This window comes from Nuphar pumila, chromosome 5 (genome assembly GCF_984573655.1).
Source record: "Nuphar pumila chromosome 5, dmNupPumi1.hap1.1, whole genome shotgun sequence".
NCBI lineage: Eukaryota > Viridiplantae > Streptophyta > Magnoliopsida > Nymphaeales > Nymphaeaceae > Nuphar > Nuphar pumila.
In genome coordinates, this window is record NC_143253.1 from 120,326,581 (window position 1) to 120,346,601 (window position 20,021).

Consider the following 20,021-nt stretch of genomic DNA (forward strand, 5'->3'; position numbering starts at 1 on the left):
TATTTATATTTTATCAATATGCCGATTAATTATATTTTAATTTAATCTAAAACCAACAATAATTAACATCATCAATATATATCGTTGAAAATTTTCACTACAAGAAAACAGGTTACTAAAACCGACCAAGGACGTAATCGTATAAGGGACCATAATTATTGGTCGGGTGGTAAAAAATTGTTTGCCCAAAACATTTCCCTCCCTCTTTTTTTTTGGAACCTTTGTTATTATAGATGAAATAGAGGAAGGAGAAGGAGAAGAAGTTTCCCGCCGCGGTATTCGGGCAAGGCGCTATGGCTCCAAACGATGCGGTCGCACAACCGAGAGGTTTGGGCCTTCTGTCTTGTTGGTGGCTTCTCTTGTTCTTCTATTGGTGTCTTCTTTTTTTGTTGAATCTTTTGTAGCTTAGCGATGTTGGGTTCTGAACCAAATATTTTTCTTTCATCAATTGTTCTACTTTGGTGGGTTTTGTTGGTTTGATCTGCCATCACCATCTTCTTTTGGTGATGTCGAGTTCGAACCAGATATTTTTCTTTCATCAACGTTTTTATTTTAATGGCTTTGATGTTTTACTTCGATGGATATTGTTGGTGTGATTCCTATATTACCATCTTCTTTTTTGGTGTTTTTTTAATGGTTGTTATCTGTTTGTTTTATCTCCAATGGGTGCTTACAGATGTTCAGCATCTGTGTTCCTTTCCTATGATTAGTTCTTAGATTCATCCCATATATGGGAGCTTGAAAATTTCAATGAAGATTTTGGGTTTATGCTGGAATTTCATTTTTTTTTTCAAATTCTTCACTGTGAGAAGATCATACTTTGGTGGATTCTTGTGCAACTCTTGTTTATGTTTATTAGAATCTTCCTAGGATTTGGTTCTTATTGTTTCCGATTTCCAAACCTCTTCTTTTTGTATTCTTTGCCGTCACTGTTGTCCTTCCCATCATCGTTTTTCATTTGATTTCTTTACCATCTCATAATCGTTGTCCTCTGTCTTTAGATATCTTTGTTCTTTCCATATCTTTGTCAACATTTGAATCCATGTTTCTCCTGGAGTTTTAATTACTTTATTGAATTAGATTAAACCGTTTTCTTATTGGGATTGGTTTTCTGGTGTGAATGCTTGCAGGTGAGCCAGTAGTTGATGGTAAGAAGGCAACCATTGCAGATGGAAACAATCGCCGTGCTCTATTAGACATTGGGAACAGAGTTGATGCTCGATGCGTGAAAGGGTATACAATATCCCACTTGAAATTTATGCAATCTCCTTTTCACAATAGGAATTTTAATGCTTGTGGGGTGAATGCTTGATTCTATATCTTCTAACAATGTTACCATACTTTATTTGAAACAGTATGCTTGTGGGGTGAATGAAAAACCAAAGAAAAATGATCATGACATCGATTCTGTGGTTGCGGATGATCAGTTGGCTGTTGTAGAGTATGTTGAAGATATATACAAATTTTATCGCCCCTCACGGAAATTTAAATCTTCTGTTCATTTTTTTCCTTGTTTGCTTGTTACTTACATGTTCTTGTCCTTGTCTCTAATTTGTTGGTTGATGAATGATATGGAGAATCTGCTTTTCTTTTTTGCTGAGTTGAGCTTGATTCAGTACCCCATGGTAACGTACTGCCCATCCATGCTAGCTGCTTTTGCGGTGTACACTGCTAGATGCACGATGAACATGAGTCCTTCTTGGACAGATGCTCTCAAGAACCATACCTGCTACTCGGAGCAGCAAGTAAAGTATGTGATCCACTGGGCCAGGCCCCTCATTGCCCACATCCTATGCTTTGTGTCTACTTATATTTTTATGCTTTGTTCACACGCACATGCACAGCTCAAGCATGCACTCACACATTCACTCATGGATACATATGCCCTGTCAGATTTTGATCTTTCACCAGATCTGAATCTTGAAGAGGAAGAAGACGAAGAAGAAGGAAGAGAGGCTGCAGAAAAAAAACCACACACATTTTTGGAGTCACTCAAACGTGGGGCAATCCATTTCTTAAGTATTAGCATTACAATATTTAGGGGACATTTTTACCCCTGGTTACAATATAAATTAACAAAACAGTACAAGCACAACAACTATAAAACATATGAAACAAAATAGTTTTGGATCCAGACCCGATCCAAAACTGTTTTGCATCCTTTTACCCTCCCTCAAGTTATGCATGGTGCTGAACCATGAACAACTTGTCCTTCAATTTCCAAAATTTGTCCTTTGTGAGCCCTTTGGTAAATATATCAGCTACTTGCTCTTCTGTGGGAATAAACTAAGGCTCTATCTCTTTCTCTTCCACCTTTTGTCTCATAAAGTGTTGGTCTATCTCTATGTGCTTCGTGCGACTCTGAGAAATAGGATTGAAAGAAATGTTGATGGCACTTTGGTTGTCACAAAACAACAAAGACTGAGATATAGGTTCTTCAATCTTGGTGAGAAGGTGTCGCACCCATGTAGCCTCAGCTGTTGCAACAACCATGGAACAATACTTCGCCTCTGTACTAGATCGAGCCACTGCCTTTTGTTTACAACTACTCCAGGACACTAAGTTCGATCCAATGAAGATGCAATAGCCAAACAGTGATTTTCTATTGTTTGGATCACCCGCTCAATCAACATCTGTATATGTGATAATTTTATGTCCACCCTGTCCTGTCAAATCTTTTTTGTAGACTATGCCATCTCCAATCGTCCCTTTCAAATGACACAATTTTCTCTTTACCGCTTCCATGTGTCCTATTTGAGGTTCATGCATGAATTGAGAAATCTGATTCACAGAACACATAATGTCAGGACGAGTAAATGTGAGGTATTGCAACATTCCCACTATGCTATGGTACCCTGTGGGATCATGATATAAATCTCCATCTTGACTGTTGAGTTTTTGATGTAAAACACTCGGAGTGGTTAAAGGCTTGCAATCTTTCATCCCTATTTTAGTAAGAATATCAATGGTATATTTATGCTGAATGAGAATCAAACCATCAATTGTTTTATCAACTTCTACTCCAAGAAAGTATCTCAAATTGCCAAGGTCCATCTTAAATCTGCAGTTTAGAAGTTCCTTAATACCTTGAACATGACTCTGCGAGTTCCTTGTAATAACAATGTTGTCCACATAAATGAGCAGAAGAACAATCACGTATTTCTCTTTGAAAATGAACAATGAGTGATCCAATGCGGACTTACCAAAGCCATGCTTCTGTATCTCAAAAGAAAAACTCTCAAACCACGATCTAGAAGCTTGTTTCAAGCCATACAGAGCTCTTTTCAATTTGCACATGTGTCTGGGGTTTCTCTTCAGCATATCCTGCTTAAGAGAAACTTGGGGATATAAGATTTGGTATACATGAATAAATAAGAATAGGAATGGAGTAGGGATTGTTATGAGTCGTGAGTTTATAGATAATGTAGTTGAGGTCCGGAGGAAGGGTGATAGGATTTTACTTATTAAATTAGTATTAGGTACAGATATTATTAATATCATTAGTGTTTATGCACCTCAAGTAGGTTTAGATGATTCCATTAAGCGTCAATTTTGGGAAGATTTAGATGGAGTAGTACAAGGGATATCTTATGGAGAAAAGCTTTTCATCGGCGGTGACCTTAATGGATATGTAGGCATTAGTAGGGATGGATTTGAGAGTATCCATGGAGGCTATGGTATAAGAGAAATAAACGAAAGTGGAGAAATGATTTTAGATTTTGGTTTGTCCTATGATATGATCTTAGCAAACACTTGGTTTAGGAAAAGAGAGTCTCACCTAGTAACATTTAAAAGTGGGGTTAATATGAGTTAGATAGATTTTTTCCTACTTAGAAAGAGAGATAGTGGTTGTTGCATCGATTGTAAGGTTATATCGGGAGAAAGTGTAGCTACACAACATAGAGTCTTAGTTTTAGATCTTAGAATTAGACAATGCCGCAAAATGGATAGATCCTAGAATTAAGTGATGGGCACTGAAAGGAGCTAAACAAGGAATGTTTGTAGAGCAGGTAGTTAAGGAAGCTGATTGGTGTCTCGAGGAGGATTCAGAATCAATGTAGAATAAGATAGCGGGTGGCATGAGAAAGGTGGCTAAGGAGGTATTGGGTGAGTCTAAAGGCGGTGCACCGCTAGGTAAGGATACATCATGGTGGAACAAGGATGCCAAATTAGCTATTAAGGTTAAAAGAGAGTTATAGAAATCTAAGAGTCGTGATAATGGGAATTTGGAGAAGTATATGATAGCAAAGAAGGATGCTAAAAAAATAGTTCGAAACGCGAGGGATAAGGTATGTAAGGAGGTTTATGATAAGTTGGATACCAAAGAGGGCGAGAAGGATATTTATAGGCTTGCAAAGATGAAAGATAGGAAATTGACGGATCTGGGTATGGTTAGATGTATCAAAGATAAAACGCAAAGGGTTTTAGTAAAAGATGAAGAGATTAAGGAGAGATGAAAATATTATTTTGACAAGCTATTTAATGGAAGTCATGCTCAGGATCTTGGAGACTTCTTCATTCCTTTTCATGAGATGAATCATGACTTCATGCACAAGATTTAAAAGAAAGAATTTGCAGAGGCTTTGAAGAAAATGAAGTCAAGAAAGGCAGTTGACCCAAATGGTATACCTATTGAGGCTTGAAAATGCTTGGCAGGGAAAGGTTTAAAATGGTTGACAAATCTTTTTAACAAGATTTGGCGGACAAATAAGATGCCTAATGAGTGGAGGAAGAGTACTTTGGTGCCTCTATATAAGAATAAGGGTGATATACAAGATTGCACAAACTATCGTAGTATAAAACTCATGAGTCATACTATGAAACTTTGGGAGAGGGTGATTGAGTCTAGGTTGAAGAAGGTTGTCATGATATCGGAGAATCAATTTGGTTTTATGCCTGGAAGATCAACTATGAAAGCTATACATCTTCTTAGACAACTTATTGAGAGAAATAGAGAGAGGAACAAAGATTTGCATATGGTTTTTATTGATTTGGAGAAGGCATACGATAGAGTACCTAGGGACGTTCTCTGGTGGACAATGATGAAAAAAGGTATTTCTCTCTAGTATAATTAAAGATATGTATGAAGGAGTAGTAACCAATGTCCTCACTTGTGGAGGGGTGACAACCAATTTTCCTATAACGGTTGGGTTACATCAAGGATCTACTTTAAGCCCTTTCCTATTTGTTATAGTGATGGATGAGCTTACGAGATCAATTCAAGAAAATGTGTTGTGGTGTATGTTGTTTGCTGATGATATTGTTTTGATTGATGAGTCTAGAGTTGGGGTTAATGCTAAGTTAGAATTATAGTGACAAACATTGGAAGTAAGAGGTTTTAAGTTGAGTAAGAGTAAGACAAAATATATGGAATGTCGGTTTAGTAAGCAACGAAGTAGTGATGGGAGTGTAGTGAAGCTTGGTGAGCAAGAAATACCGGTGGAGTATTGTTTCAAATATTTGAGATCTATCATTCAAAAGTATGGAGAAATTGATGGAGATGCAAATCATAGGATAAAGGTTGGGTGGATGAAATGAAAAAGTGCAACTGGAGTGTTGTGCGATCGTAGAATGCCATTGCGGTTGAAGGGAAAGTTTTATAGGACGACTATTAGGCCCACTTTACTATATGGTACAGAATGTTGGGCTGCCAAGAGACATCATATTCAAAAAATGAGTGTAGCCGAGATACGTATGCTTAGATGGATGTGTGAAAATACAATAAAAGATAAGATTCGAAACAAGGAGATACGTAAGAAGGTAGGCGTTGCACCCATTGAAAATAAGATGAGAGAGAATCGTTTACGGTGGTTTGGACATATTCGGCGAAGGCCTAATGATGCTCCAGTTAGAAGGATGGAGAAATGAGAAAATATATTAGTTAAAAGAGGTCGGGGTAGGCCTAGGAAGACATGGATGGAGATGATAAGAAAGGATATGAATGCTTTGAACCTCACCGAGGACATGGCATTGGATAGAAATGATTGGAGGAGAAGGATTCATGTGGAAGACCCAGAATGATTTTCTTTTTTGGTTCATATCAGCAACCCCAATTGTTTTGGAATGAAGGCATAGTTGTTGTTGTTGTATATCCTGCCGACTGCTCCATATATACTTTCTCCCTCAATTCAACATGCAGAAATGCATTTTTGACATCCAACTGATGAAGTGGCCATCCATGGCTAACGACCAATGATAGAATAATACAAATAGTTCCCATTTCGACTACAAGATTGAAAGTTTCATCATAATCATGTCCATGTTCCTGAGTGAACCCCTTAGCAACAAGTCTGGCCTTATACCTCTCAACACTACCATCTGGTTTATACTTGATTTTGAATACCCACTTTGAGCCCACAACATTTTGATCAACTGGCCTAGGGACAATTTTCCAAGTATCACATTCACAAAGAGCCGTCATCTCTTTATTCATGGCTTCAACCCACTTCTTAGATTTCACAACTTGATAAAATGTGATAGGTTCACTTTCTTTGTCAAGCGACGACAAGAATAACTGAAAATCCGTGCTGAAACTATTGTAACTAACCCACTTGTCAACTGGATGCTGAATTCTGCTGGATTTTCTGACACTCGAGGAGTCTGAGCGATTATCAATAGGAACATTCATAATGGGAGTAACATCCATCACAGTCGAATTATGTCGTCTCACATAAGTAATACCTTGAAATTTATTAGCATCCAAAGACTCTGATGTGAAACCATAATTTCCCTCGCTTGAATCTGGCACTGGCAACTCTTGTCCACAATCTAATGAACAACTCACCCCTGTATCTGCAAATAGCTCTGTACTCAACCATGGGTGGTACGTCTCAATACATGAGGCAGACTCTTTGAGATGAATGGTATCATCACCAAAATTAAGCTCATACAAAACATCCCTTGAAATTCTGATTTGACCACTTGTAGGATTATAGCATCTATAGCCTTTATAATTGTCAGCATATCCAACAAATCTACATTTCGTAGCCTTTTCCTGAAACTTGTTTCTCAATGAACGATCAATATGTACATAACAAATACATCCAAAGGTACGCAGATAGTCATAGTCAGGGTCAACACCATATAGGGAAAGAAAAGATGACTTATTTTTCAAAATCACCATGGGTAATCGATTTATCACATAAATGACAGTATGAAATGCTTCAGTCCATAAATTGATGGGCATATTACTGTCATGCGTCATACTCATTGCACTCTCAACAATATGACAATGTTTCCTTTCAGCAATGCCATTTTGTTGGGGCGTATGTTGGCAAGAGACACATTGATTTATCCCATTACTTTGGAAAAAATTGATAAAGTCTGTGGAGGAAAATTCTCTACCACCATCACATTGAAAATGCAATATATTCTCCGAGAATTGGTTTCTTACAAAGGAAAGAAAATTACGAAAGAGACCAAACACTTCACTTTTGTGTTTCATAAAGAAGATCCAGGTATAACGAGAATAGCTGTCAACAAAAATTAGGTAGTAACGAGATCCAAATTTTGAAGCAACCGGGGCAGGTCCTCAAACATTAGAACATATGTTTTCAAATGACTTCGAAACTCTTTTATTAACAAGATTGAAAGGTAACATATGACTCTTACAAAGTTGACAACTAGAACACATATGACTACCCTCTTCATCATCCAAACTGGACTTGGGTAAAACACCACGAGATACAAGCTTCTCAATAAAAGACTGACTATAATGACCAAGGCGACTATGCCAAAAATTTGGCTTATTACATTTAGACAAACTTAAAAGGGACTCTGAAGAAGAAGAACTGGACGCTTGCAAAGATGTTGAGAGGACAGGACTTGACACGAGCTTTAAAGTGGAATCAAGAATGGACTTAGTGGACGCAGTAGGGTCTTCCTTAAAGACGTACATATTCTCTTGTCGTTTCCCTTTAGCGAACGTCTCCTTCGTAAGAAGGTCCTTCACATACACAGAAGAAAGGGTAAATTCAATAGAAGAACGCGTGTCATCAACAAGTTTGGAGACAAAAATAATATTCATTTTAATATTTGGAGCATGCAGAACATGAGACAATTTGACTGAAGAATTAGGCATAGGAATAACTTCATATGAGATCCATCCCCAGTTTAAAAGTTTACGAGACTCTTCTCCGCATGGGTGGCTGCCCCTGAGTCCACATACCAAACTCCTTGATCATTTTGCTTCAAATTAAACCCTGATAATGCTGCCAACATCAATTCTTTCACTCCATCACTCACTTTTGTTGTATCTGTATCCTTCTTGCCGTCTCTCTTTGGCTGTTTTCCCTTATTTTGAGGGTTAAACCAGTAATTTGCCTTGATGTGACCTCTTTTGTTGCATAAGTAGCATGTAGGGACTGTCCTTTGTCCTTGATTTCCTGTATTAAAAAGGAGAGTAGAATTGGGTGTAGGAAGGATACCTCGTCCCACAACGTTACTTCTCCCTTGACCACGCCCTTCCTGAAACCCTACTCCTCCTCGCCCACGTCCATAGGTCGTATTGGTCACTAGAACATCATGAACCGAAGGTGTCTGTGCAACAGAATCCTCAGAAAGACCTTTGAGGCTCATCTCGTATTGTAGAAGCTTTGCACGCAGGTCATGAAAATTTGGAAGCTCAGGGTGGCACAAAAGTGATGTTTACAGGACGTGATATTCTGGGCCTAGTCCACTAAGTGCTTGCTGCACCTTATCCTTTTCGAACACTTTATGCCCAATCACTGCCAACTGATCGGTAATGTTCTGCATTTTGTTCAAATATTCCATAATAGAAGAATTTTCCTTTTGTAGAAGCTGAAACTGATGCTTGAGGTAAAGAGCCCGTGCCTCATATATTTGAGAATAAGTGCAAATCAGCCTATCTCACAACTGCGCTGCTGTACAATCATCTCGAACTCCCACTAGCACCTCCTGAGAAAGTGTAGAAGTGATATAGGCAACTAACGCCTAGTCCTTCTTCATCCATGCAATATAATTTGGGTTCCGGACAATCTTGATGATTGCAGCCCCTTTTTCATCCTTTTCCTCTCAAGAGACAGTCTCTGGTGGGCTCGGGACTGATCCATCTAGATGACCAACGATATCTTGTCTCTTGATGAAGGGATAAATTTGTTTCTTCCAGGTTAAAAAGTTGGAATTTGTGAGTTTTTCCGATATAAGCTGATTCAGAAAGCTAGAGAAGGGATCCATGACAAGAGAAAGAAACAACTCGCAGTCCAATCAGTCACAAATATGAGAATCGCAACACGCAGTCCAATCAGTCACAAATATGAGAATCGACAGCCTGCGTCCTTTTTTTTTGAGATAAGGCTGCCGATCAACAAAGAAAATTAAGTCTGCACGCAGATGACACAGACCTGACTTGGATTTGCAGAACTAATTTGTGAAAAACAGGAAACAAACGAAAAGAAATTTTCAAGATAAGAAAGGAAACCTTCTATCAGAAATGTGCAATAGGATTTCAATATGGAACGTGGAGCAATATGTTTTGGGACTGGACGATGAAACAAAAAATGATAAGGAATCAGAAATAAAGAAACCGCAGCCCAGATGGGCCGAAACTTACAGAGACAGATCTGAATCTGACGTCAAACACAGATTTGGGCTTGATGTCAAATTCAGTGTTAATAAAATTTTTAGAAAAGAAAACAGAAGATGGAAGGAGATGGAATAAAGAAGATTTGAGAATAAAGGACTTGTGTTTGACGTCAAAAGATTTAGAACTGGACGTCAAAATCAGAGTTTTTCTTAAAGAAAAAAAATAGAGATTAGGGTTTCATTGAGAAAGAAAATTAGAGGATAAAACCTGGAATATTGAAGACGATCTCACTGGGCATTCCTTCTGGAAAACAGTCACAGAACCGCATCTAAACCCACTCTGATACCATGTCAGATTTTGATCTTTCACCAGATCTGAATGTTGAAGAGGAAGAAGACGAAGAAGAAGGAAGAGAGGCTGCAGAAAAAAGCTACACACATTTTTGGAGTGACTCAACGTGGGGCAATCCATTTCTTAAGTATAAGCATTATAATATTTAGGAGACATTTTTACCCCTGATTACAATATAAATTAACAAGACAGTACAAGCACAACAACTATAAAACATATGAAACAAAACAGTTTTGGATCCAGACCTGATCCAAAACTGTTTTACATCCTTTTTATGCCCGTCCCTATGCTTTGTACACCACCTATACTTTTATTTTCATTACTTGTTTGTTTTAAGCATTCTAATCATGACCTATGTCACATAGGTGCAGGTGCGGGTGCGGATGCGGCGATTCAGCACTTTAAAAAAACTTGGGTGCGGGGGTGCGGGGAGGGTATATATATAATTTTGAACAGTTTTAAGTTAACCCCACGTGTATGTGTGTGCATTTATGTATTTATATATATAATATAGATATAACTGGACTTGGTTAGGGTTAAGTAAATCTACTTTTGGACAAAAATGGACCTCAGTGTGGTTGACTTCACCTGACACAAAGGAAGCCGTGTCCAAGTGTCACACTCACATGAGTGCGACGCGGGTGCGGTGCCCTGTTAGAAGAGTCCGTGTGACATAGATCATGACTTTTGATAACACGGTTTCTTTTATTTTTTGTATTTTCTCTATATTATCTGGAACGTAAAGTTTTTGTTTTTTTTTTAAAATTATTTCTGGGCCTTTTGTTGATGTGAAAGAGATTGCTATTTTAGTTTTCATTCATCACTAGATTGTGAAGGGTCTTACAACCGATCAATTCATGGTCTCCTTCAAATAAGTTGGAGTTCCAATTCTCAGAGGTGGCAATGGAATAGAATACTCTTTTGTATCTCTAGATGAATTGAGTAGATCTGATGATGTACATACTGATCCAATGCATGAAGACAACACATTGAATGACACACCAAAGACAGATGTAAAGCCTTCAGTTTCCCTTGTTTCTCCGACAGCTTGGGTGGATCTGTTTATGTATATACTGATAAAATGGATGAAGGTGAAATACTAAATAACCTATAGCAGGTGGATGTAAAGCATCTAGCTAGCTGTGATGGTGGAAATCCAGACTCTGATTGGTTATGTAAGTCATCCCTGGAGCAAGATAAGTGCTCTAGGAGTACAACAGAGGCTTCCCCCTATTCTATCTTGGAGTGCTGATAATCTTCTGCAGAATGGAGCATCCTATTGTCTTCCAGGTTCTAAGTTTGATGAAGTAGAGATAAATATATTGGCAAATTCTGTGTACTTGGTGGATCTCACTCATTCGGATGGCGATGATGAGGACATAGGAGAAACTATAGGAGCTAGATTTTCATTTCATATGGGGGCTGAAGAATCTGCAGTAGACTTGAATCTTGCTTATGTTTCTCAAAATCTTGAAGTGAACAAAAGCACAAACCGTGAATATGCTAAAACACACTATTTATGCTTATGGGCTGAAAAATACCAGCTCAACCCCTAATGGGAGTACAAAGTAAAAGAAAAAGAAAAATACCAGCTCAACCACTAATGGGCTGAAAAGACCACAATACCCCTAATGGATATTTCGGTTATATATATATATATATATATATATATATATATATATATATATATATATATATATATATATATATATATATATCTTAACACCCCCTCTCAAACTCATGGTGGAACAACCGAGAGTTTGCCAAGTAGGAAGTGAAATCTCGGGGATGGAAGCGCTTTGGTGAAGAAATCCGCGAGTTGATACTCTGATGGAACATAAGACTATGTGATAGTCTTCTGTAGAAATTCTTCACAGGCATAGTGACAATCCATTTCAATGTGTTTTGTCCTCTCATGGAATATATGATTGCTTGCAATGCAATATACACAGCTTGTTATCACAACATAATTTGGAAGGTTCTTTGATGTGAATTCCCAAGTCCTTCAGTAATTGTCAGAGCCATACTAACTCTGACGTGGTCGTTTCCATAGCGCGATACTCAACTTCAGTTGATGAGAGAGACACTTTCTGTTGCTTCTTGCGCCACCATGAGATTAAGGAGTCGCCTACAAAAACACACAAACCAGTAGTTGATCATCTATCATTCACATCCCCTCTCCAGTCAGAGTTTGAGTATGCAATGACATCTAATGAGGAAAAGGATGACAAAAACAATCCATAACCTAGAATTCTTAATATATCTAATAATTCTCATTACATCACTCATATGTACTGTAGTGAGAGCATGTTGAAATTGACTAACAGAATGAATAACATGAGAAATATTATGATGAATAATAGAAAGGTAAGACAAAGCTTCAATCATTTTTCTGTATGGGGTTGGATCTTGCATAGGTTTTCCATCATTGTTCTTCATTTTTCCATTTATGACTTTGGAGTGTCAACTCGTTTCTCATCTGAGAGTCCTGATCTCTCAATAATCTCTGTTGCATACTTAGTCTGTGATAAAAAATAATCACGAGGTGAGTAAGCCACTTTAATGCCAATAAATTATCTTAAAAAATCAAGATCTGTCATATTAAAGTTGTTTTTAAGCATATCTTTGATATGATTTACTCCCTGCTCATCATCTCCTGCGATTATCATATCATCCACGTATAATAGCAGTATAACCATCCCTGCATTGGAAGACTTAACAAACAACACAATATCAGTAAAACAAGATTTAAAATGAAGTTGAGCCATTAAATTACTAAATCTATCATACCAAGCTTTGTGAGCTTGTTTTAATCCATACAAGGCCTTTCGTAACCTAAGGGTTTTCCCATGTGCTAAATTCAAACCTGGTGGGGGGATCCATGTAGACCTCCTCATCTAAATTACCATTCAAAAAGGCATTTTTTACATACATTTGAAAGATAGGCTATTTTTGAATTGATGCTATAGAGATAAGGGTTCTGACAGTCATCGTTCGGGCAACTGGGGCAAAGGTCTCATCATAGTCATTCCCATATTCTTGACTATATCCCTTAGCCACTAATCGAGCTTTATATCTTTCCAATGTCCCATCCCATTTAGTTTTAATTTTGTAAACCCATCTATATCCTATAGTTTTCTTTCCTTTAGGTAATGTTTGAATTTTTCAAGTTTTTGGTTTTTCTAATGTTTCTAATTCATCATTTATCGCTTTAATTCATTCTTGATGATTTTTGGCTTCATAATAGGATGATGGTTCAGTATATGAATGTATAGCCATTAAACATGCTCGGTATCTTGGTTCAAAGGAATCATATGATACAAATCTACTAGGGGCCTTAGAAATTCTTATTGATTTTCTAATACTAGCAGAGTCTACATCTTGATTATGTGAGTATCTTTCTAAGGCACATGGTGAGTGATCTTCGGTCCGCCGAGTGTATGTTTGTATGTTATTATGAAGTGGGTCGATATTATCAAGACCATTGTCTACATTTTCACTTATACCATGAGTGTCTTCATTTTCACTCTCATGCTCATTACGAATGTTTTCACACCTATCGTGTTCATTAATAAGATAAAAAAATGAATAATTATAGTTCTCTTGGACTTTTTCTTTGCTAAAACCATCTTTATTTTCAAGAAATATAACATTTCGTGAAACATATAATTTGTTTCTTTCCATGTCATAGCATCTATATCCCTTTTGATTTTTAGCATAATCTATAAAAACACAAGGGATTGCTTTTAGGGAAAGTTTGTCATTTTTATGGGTAAGAATAAAACATTTACATCCAAAGACTCTCAACCTTTTATAATCTGGGGAGATTTTAAACAAATTTTCAATGGGGGATATATTTTCAATAGTTTTTGAAGCATTCTATTTATCAAATAAACTGTTGTAAGAGCGGCTTCGGCCCAAAATATTTTTGGAACATTTCTTGATATAAGAAGTGTTTTAGTGGTCTCAACAATATGTTTATGGTTTCTTTCAGCCATACCATTTTGTTGAGGAGTGTATGGGCAAGATTTTTGATGAATAATCCCATTTAGATCAAGAAATTTTTTGAATTCTTTTGATACAAATTCTCCTCCGGAATCAGATCTAAAAATTTGAATGTTAGTTTTGAATTGAGTCTTTACGTAGAAATAAATTTTTTTAATGCAATCAAAGACTTCTGATTTTTGCTTAAGAAAAAAAATCCAAGAGTGTCTACTATAGTCATCCACAAACACAACATAGTATGATACCCCGCCTTTGGATATAACAGGAGTCGGTCCCCATACATCTGAATGCACTAACTCAAAAGGATTTTTGGGTATAAAATGTCTTTACTCAAAGGGCAAAGCTTTCATTTTGCCAAGGATGCAATGTTCACAAACCAAATTCTTTTATTTATAACTAGTAAGAAATGAAAACAAATGTAATTTGGTCACATGATGTCCTAGTCTTTTGTGCCAATTTTCTATATCTTTCTTTTCCACAAAATTACAAAAAGATTGATTTGATAATTCAATACTGTCCATTACATAGAGATCTCCTCTTCTATATCCTTGGCCAATCTGCTTCTTGGATTGGAGATCCTGTATTAAACAATCAGTAGAAGAAAATAAAACTTTGCAACCATAATCTGTAATTTGTGAAACCGATAAAAGGTTTAAATTTAGTTTTGGTACAACTCTAATATTTGGTATGTGAAAGTTTGATTGTTTTTGAAAAATCTATTTTTTTTAAAGATGTTTCGTCGGCGGTTGAAACAAAAGAATTATTTGGGTTAGAATGATATTTGGATAATATTGACTCATTTGAAGTCATATGAAACGAAGCACCGGAGTCTAAGATCCAAGAAGTCTTACCAGGGTCACCACTTGTGGATACGGCCGCCCCCGAGAAGGAAGAAGCTTGATCTTTGAACATTGGTTGTAGCGCCTCCATTAATTAAGCTAAAGATAGTGAGCCAATGCATTTGAAGTCGTCTACTTCATTTCTTTCCACTAAAGCAACTCTCTTGTCATCTCAGTGATCTTTTTTTTTTTAGGACAAAAAAGCTTGATGTGTCCCGGTTCATAGCAATGATAACATATGATTTTGCCAACTTTTTTGTACTCATGATCTCCTCTTTTATCACTTCTTTCATAGTTGTTGGGATTTCTCTCATTCTCATTCTTTACAAAGTGAAGAGGCTTTTAGCTCCTAGTGTGATTACCGGGCTTGGACATAGCAAGTACGGTTTCTTCATCCTTTGAAGTGGATGGCTTCTTCAATCTATTCTCTTCCATAGACAATTCTTCAAGAGTTTCGACTATGGATGACACACCTCCTATATGAAGGAGAGCCGATTTAGTTTCCTCAAATTCGAGCCTAAGACCATTCACAAATTGGTAGAAATGCTCTGTTTTAATTTGATTTTCATGGAGTTCTACATCTTAGGACAATGCCATTTTGGCTTAAGAAGATCCAATTCATCCCATAGGAGAGATAGAGCATTGTAATATTCTCTAATGTTTATCTCTCTTTGAGTTATGGTTCTTACTTTATTTTAGACATTGCATATGTGAGCAATATCTTTAAGACTATACATGTCTTTTAGATATTTTCAAGCATCGCTAGCAAAATCAAGATGTGTATGCTTAGATGGTACGTAATGTTGGGCTGCCAAGAGACATTATATTCAAAAAATGAGTGTAGCTGAGATGCGTATGCTTAGATGGATGTGTGAAAATACAATAAAAGATAAGATTTGAAATGAGGAGATATGTAAGAAGGTAGGCGTTGCATCCATTGAAAATAAGATGAGAGAGAATCGTTTATGGTGGTTTGGACATATTCGGCGAAGGCCTAATGATGCTCCAGTTAGAAGGATGGAGAAATGAGAAAATATATTAGTTAAAAGAGGTCGGGGTAGGCCTAAGAAGACTTGGATGGAGATGATAGGAAATGATATGAATGCTTTGAACCTCACCGAGGACATAACATTGGATAGAAATGATTGGAGGAGAAGGATTCATGTGGAATATCCAGAATGATTTTCTTTTTTGGTTCATATCGCTGACCCCAATTATTTTGGGATGAAGATGTAGTTGTTGTTGTTGTTGTATCGCTAGCAAAATCAAAATTTGCTAAGCTAGAGCATTTATGAATGTTTACACTATTGATGAGCCATCCAATTATTTTGGAATGACCCATCCTCCACTCTTTTCATTTTTTCTCATAATCGGAAACGACTTTACTCATTTCCTCTCCTTGAAGAGCTACCTCTTTCTCATTCTCAATTTTCGTAAGAATGAACTTGGGTTCTTTTTCGGTACCATCCACCAAACCCTATATTCTCTTTTTTCATATCTTGTGTTTTACTATGGATGCCCCACATCACATAGTTTGTATTATTTAGGCGTACAGGAATGGAGATTATAACTTCTCTCTCATTCTCCATTTCTTTACAATGTGAAGAGAAATGGTAGAGAAAGAGAGAGTGGAAAGAAGAGAGAAATGTACTTATACAAGACTTGTTTGAGAAATGGCATGCTTTCCGATGCAACAATCCTTGATTTGTTGTATCCGCTAAGCTCACAATGCTCCTCTTGATACCGTCACGATCTTTCTTCTAGAAAATTGCCTTTGGATCACCAAAGCTTTGATACCATGTAATGAAGTTGATTGAATCTGTTACACGTGCAAAAACACACTTTCAATCAAGTAGAATACTTGATTGAATCAATGAAACCAACCACACAAGGGTTTCACAAATTGTTATTGCATTAAGACACTAAAAAAGAGTTATGGAATACAAGGCCAAAGAGCCATATAGTAAGGGGCTGATGCCTATTTGATGAAAAGACCGAAATACCCCTGATGGGTATTTCGGTTTATATATATATATATATATATATATATATATATATATATATATATATATATATATATATATATATCTTAACAATTTTATACTGAGACATACAAATATTCCAGTATGAAGCAGAAATCTGATGACCAGTATTGCAGGTTTCTTTTACAAGCAGGACCAAAACCCAATACTGATGCAGTGCCTTTTATCCAAGAAAACTCAGGGATGTCCTTTATATGCTCTTACCAGTACTCAAGATTGAAGGCTTGTGAGAAATATCTATGTATGTACTTCTATGAAAGTCACCAATATCTCTCATGTTTGAGAATAACACACAATACTTTTGTTTTCGAAAGAAAATGAAAAAACTGGAAATGTCATGATATTTTCAAAGTGATGCCATGTTGAAGATGTGGTACAATAATATCATATGATATTTAGAAAATCCTTGTTTTCTTATTATTTATGTTTCCAAGTATGTTTTTCATTATTATTTTTAATATCAAAGCTTCTCTTACTTTTATTTATATTTTTGTTTGAAAGATGATTACTATATTTTCCTATTTTCAGCATTATTTTATATTTTCATTTTTTAAATGGTGAGAATTTGCCAAAAGTACTTATTTTTAAATCTCCTAACAAAACATTTTCGAGAAATAATTGAGACCAATGCTGGTGGCTGTAATGCCTATCAATTCATAGCATGATCAAGAAAATATAATGAACATTTTTTTCAATGTTTTTTCTAGAGACAGTTGAGGCCAATTTAGTTCTCTTAGCATCAAGTTGACTTTGTATAATCCAACTGGGTGCAGTCTTGCCAAACTTGCCACACTGATGTACAAAATGTAGCTATATGGCTGCCTGAGTTCTATGAGACTATGTTAGATTTGCATGATTTGAACACTTATGGTTGCATATTATGTATGCTACTAAAATCTGATAGTCTGCTACAGGTACCATTTACTGTTATGTTAGCCTCACCAGGATCTGATGAATCTGAAATGTTTTTTGAGACCTTCCATGTTGCAAATATTAGCATCCAGGTACTTCTTTTTACTTTTTCGGAAATTCTCAAAATGACCTGACTTTTTGGCAATGATAAGAATCAAACCTTGTAAAAAAATGCACCCTAAACTTGTCTTCAGTTAGGTTAAACAGATTTTTCGATATTCACTGAACAGGAGTTTGAATGTTACATTTTTTCCCCTGTATCCAAGGATTTCCTCCCCCTTCACACTGTTTAATTTCTTTTTTCTGAAATGAAAACTTACACGCGAAACTGTGATGTTGGAACACCATTTCATTCAGTTGACCCTATAAGTAACTTACATGGGCATCAGTGGACCCTGATTTTTTTTATTTAAGGATAAAATGGTCACTTCATTATAAATCTACTGGATAGCTTTTTAGGAAACTCTGGGTCTTTTTAATTAGCCAAGAAGAATTAAGGTGCCTTTTTCAGGACGTGAGTTACATGCAAAAGAAAACAATTTGCCCCTTTAGAAATCATCATTCTTTTTTTTATTGTCAGGAAGTTGTTAGTTTCTCCTGTTGTGCTTTTTGATTTTCTACTTACCTTTGGCTGGTTGTGTGCCCATGCAAGAAACTGAAGAACCGGCTTGACTGCTATTATTGATACTTGTTCTCAATCTATGCAGTTTCATATTTAACCTCTGAAGTAGTATTGGTTTGTGTTGAAAAGTCTGACACTTCCCATGGTAGTATTTAATAACTGCAGACATAATCAAAGGATATCTGCATAAATCATTATCTTCTACCATGGAATTCGTTATTGAAAGTGACCAAGGTAAAAAGCTCATGACTATTTGTGTATAAAGTTACTCATCAGAAGGGGATGACTATTGAAATATCTGGCTTGTCTTATCTCTTTTTTTCTGTTTTTCACAAATATAATTAAAAAAAATAATGCTTTTACTGGCACAAAAACTGCACCAGTAAAAATATAATTTAAAAAAAAAGAGAATTTTGCCAACAATATTTATCGTCGGCTATATCAAAGTCAATGGTGACGATATATATTGTCGATTTTCTTAATAAAACCGATGATATTTATCGTCAACTAGTTGAACATATATGATTTTTCAATATATATATGATGATAATTATCGTTGACTTTAATCTATAACCGACAATATTTTTTGTTGGCTTAAAATAATATAGGTGACAATATTTATTGTCGATTTTAACTAACATAGCCGATGATATATGTCATCGGCTATTTGGACATATATGATTTTTTAATACAAATATGACGATAATTATCGTTGCCTTTAAGAGAGAACCGACGATAGATATTTTCGCTGATATTAAATATAATTTATGATATTTATCGTCAAATTTAATTACTATAATCAACAATATTTATCATCAACTATTTGAACATGTATGATTTTTCAATGTATCTACGACGATAATTATCGTTGATTTTAATATATAACCAATGATATTTATTGTTAGCTTTAAATAATATACGCAACAATATTTATCATCAGTTTTAACTAGTATAACTGATGTTATTATCGTTGCCTTTAATTATTATTACCGACAACATTCTAGAGCTGACCGTTTAATACCCGACTATATCAAATCATCAAATTTATTTTTCTAAAAACGACGATATATAAATATCGTCGAAAATTTTAATATAAATGACCGTAAAAAGCCCTGATGCATTAGGCGATGATATTTATCATCATTTATATTATTGGCTACCATAAATCATATATAAGCGATGATAAATATCGTTGGCAATGATGTGTTTTCTTGTAGTGAGTGGAAAACAAGTTTTGGATCATGTGATTATGGCATACATGTAGGGTTTTTAAGATCTTAAAAAATAAACAACTCACAATGTACTAAACATTCATGACTTAAAAACCTATTTTTATGTCAAAATAACATGATCCAAAACATGATTCCTATGAAATTAACTGTGTAAAGTACATCTATAAGGTATCATGAGAACCTACAACTATGATTTCTAGTAGGTGGGACTAGGTGCTCCCGGAGCACCGTGGCATTACTCTCTCTCTCTCTCTCTATATATATATATATGTGTGTGTGTGTGTGTGTAGTTACATATACATATATTGCATGTATATTTTGTTAAGGTATGTGTAATTTTGTGCTTGTGTGAAAAAATATTTATTATTAAAAAAAATTAAACATTTTAATGTATATTTTTTACTTGATCAAATGTTGCTCGCGAGTATGTAAGATATATATATATATATATATATTTATATATTTGATTATTCA

General features: G+C 35.8%; 1 protein-coding gene across 2 annotated transcripts; it reads left to right on the forward strand.

Annotated features, from left to right (window-relative positions):
• The first annotated feature begins 223 nt into the window (after positions 1–223).
• Positions 224–18,582, forward strand: LOC149838399 (cyclin-B1-5-like). Of its 2 annotated transcripts, none has more exons than XM_090007683.1 (6): positions 224–327; positions 1,131–1,233; positions 1,356–1,745; positions 16,898–17,022; positions 17,686–17,785; positions 18,465–18,582. In XM_090007683.1, exons 2-4 carry the CDS (start codon positions 1,222–1,224, stop codon positions 16,931–16,933), a joined length of 438 nt encoding a protein of 145 aa, XP_089863809.1. In that variant the 5' UTR covers positions 224–327; positions 1,131–1,221; the 3' UTR covers positions 16,934–17,022; positions 17,686–17,785; positions 18,465–18,582. The 2 variants fall into 2 exon arrangements, with proteins under 2 accessions (XP_089863809.1, XP_089863808.1); XM_090007682.1 differs by having other exon boundaries at positions 18,401–18,580.
• The last annotated feature ends 1,439 nt before the right edge of the window (positions 18,583–20,021 follow it).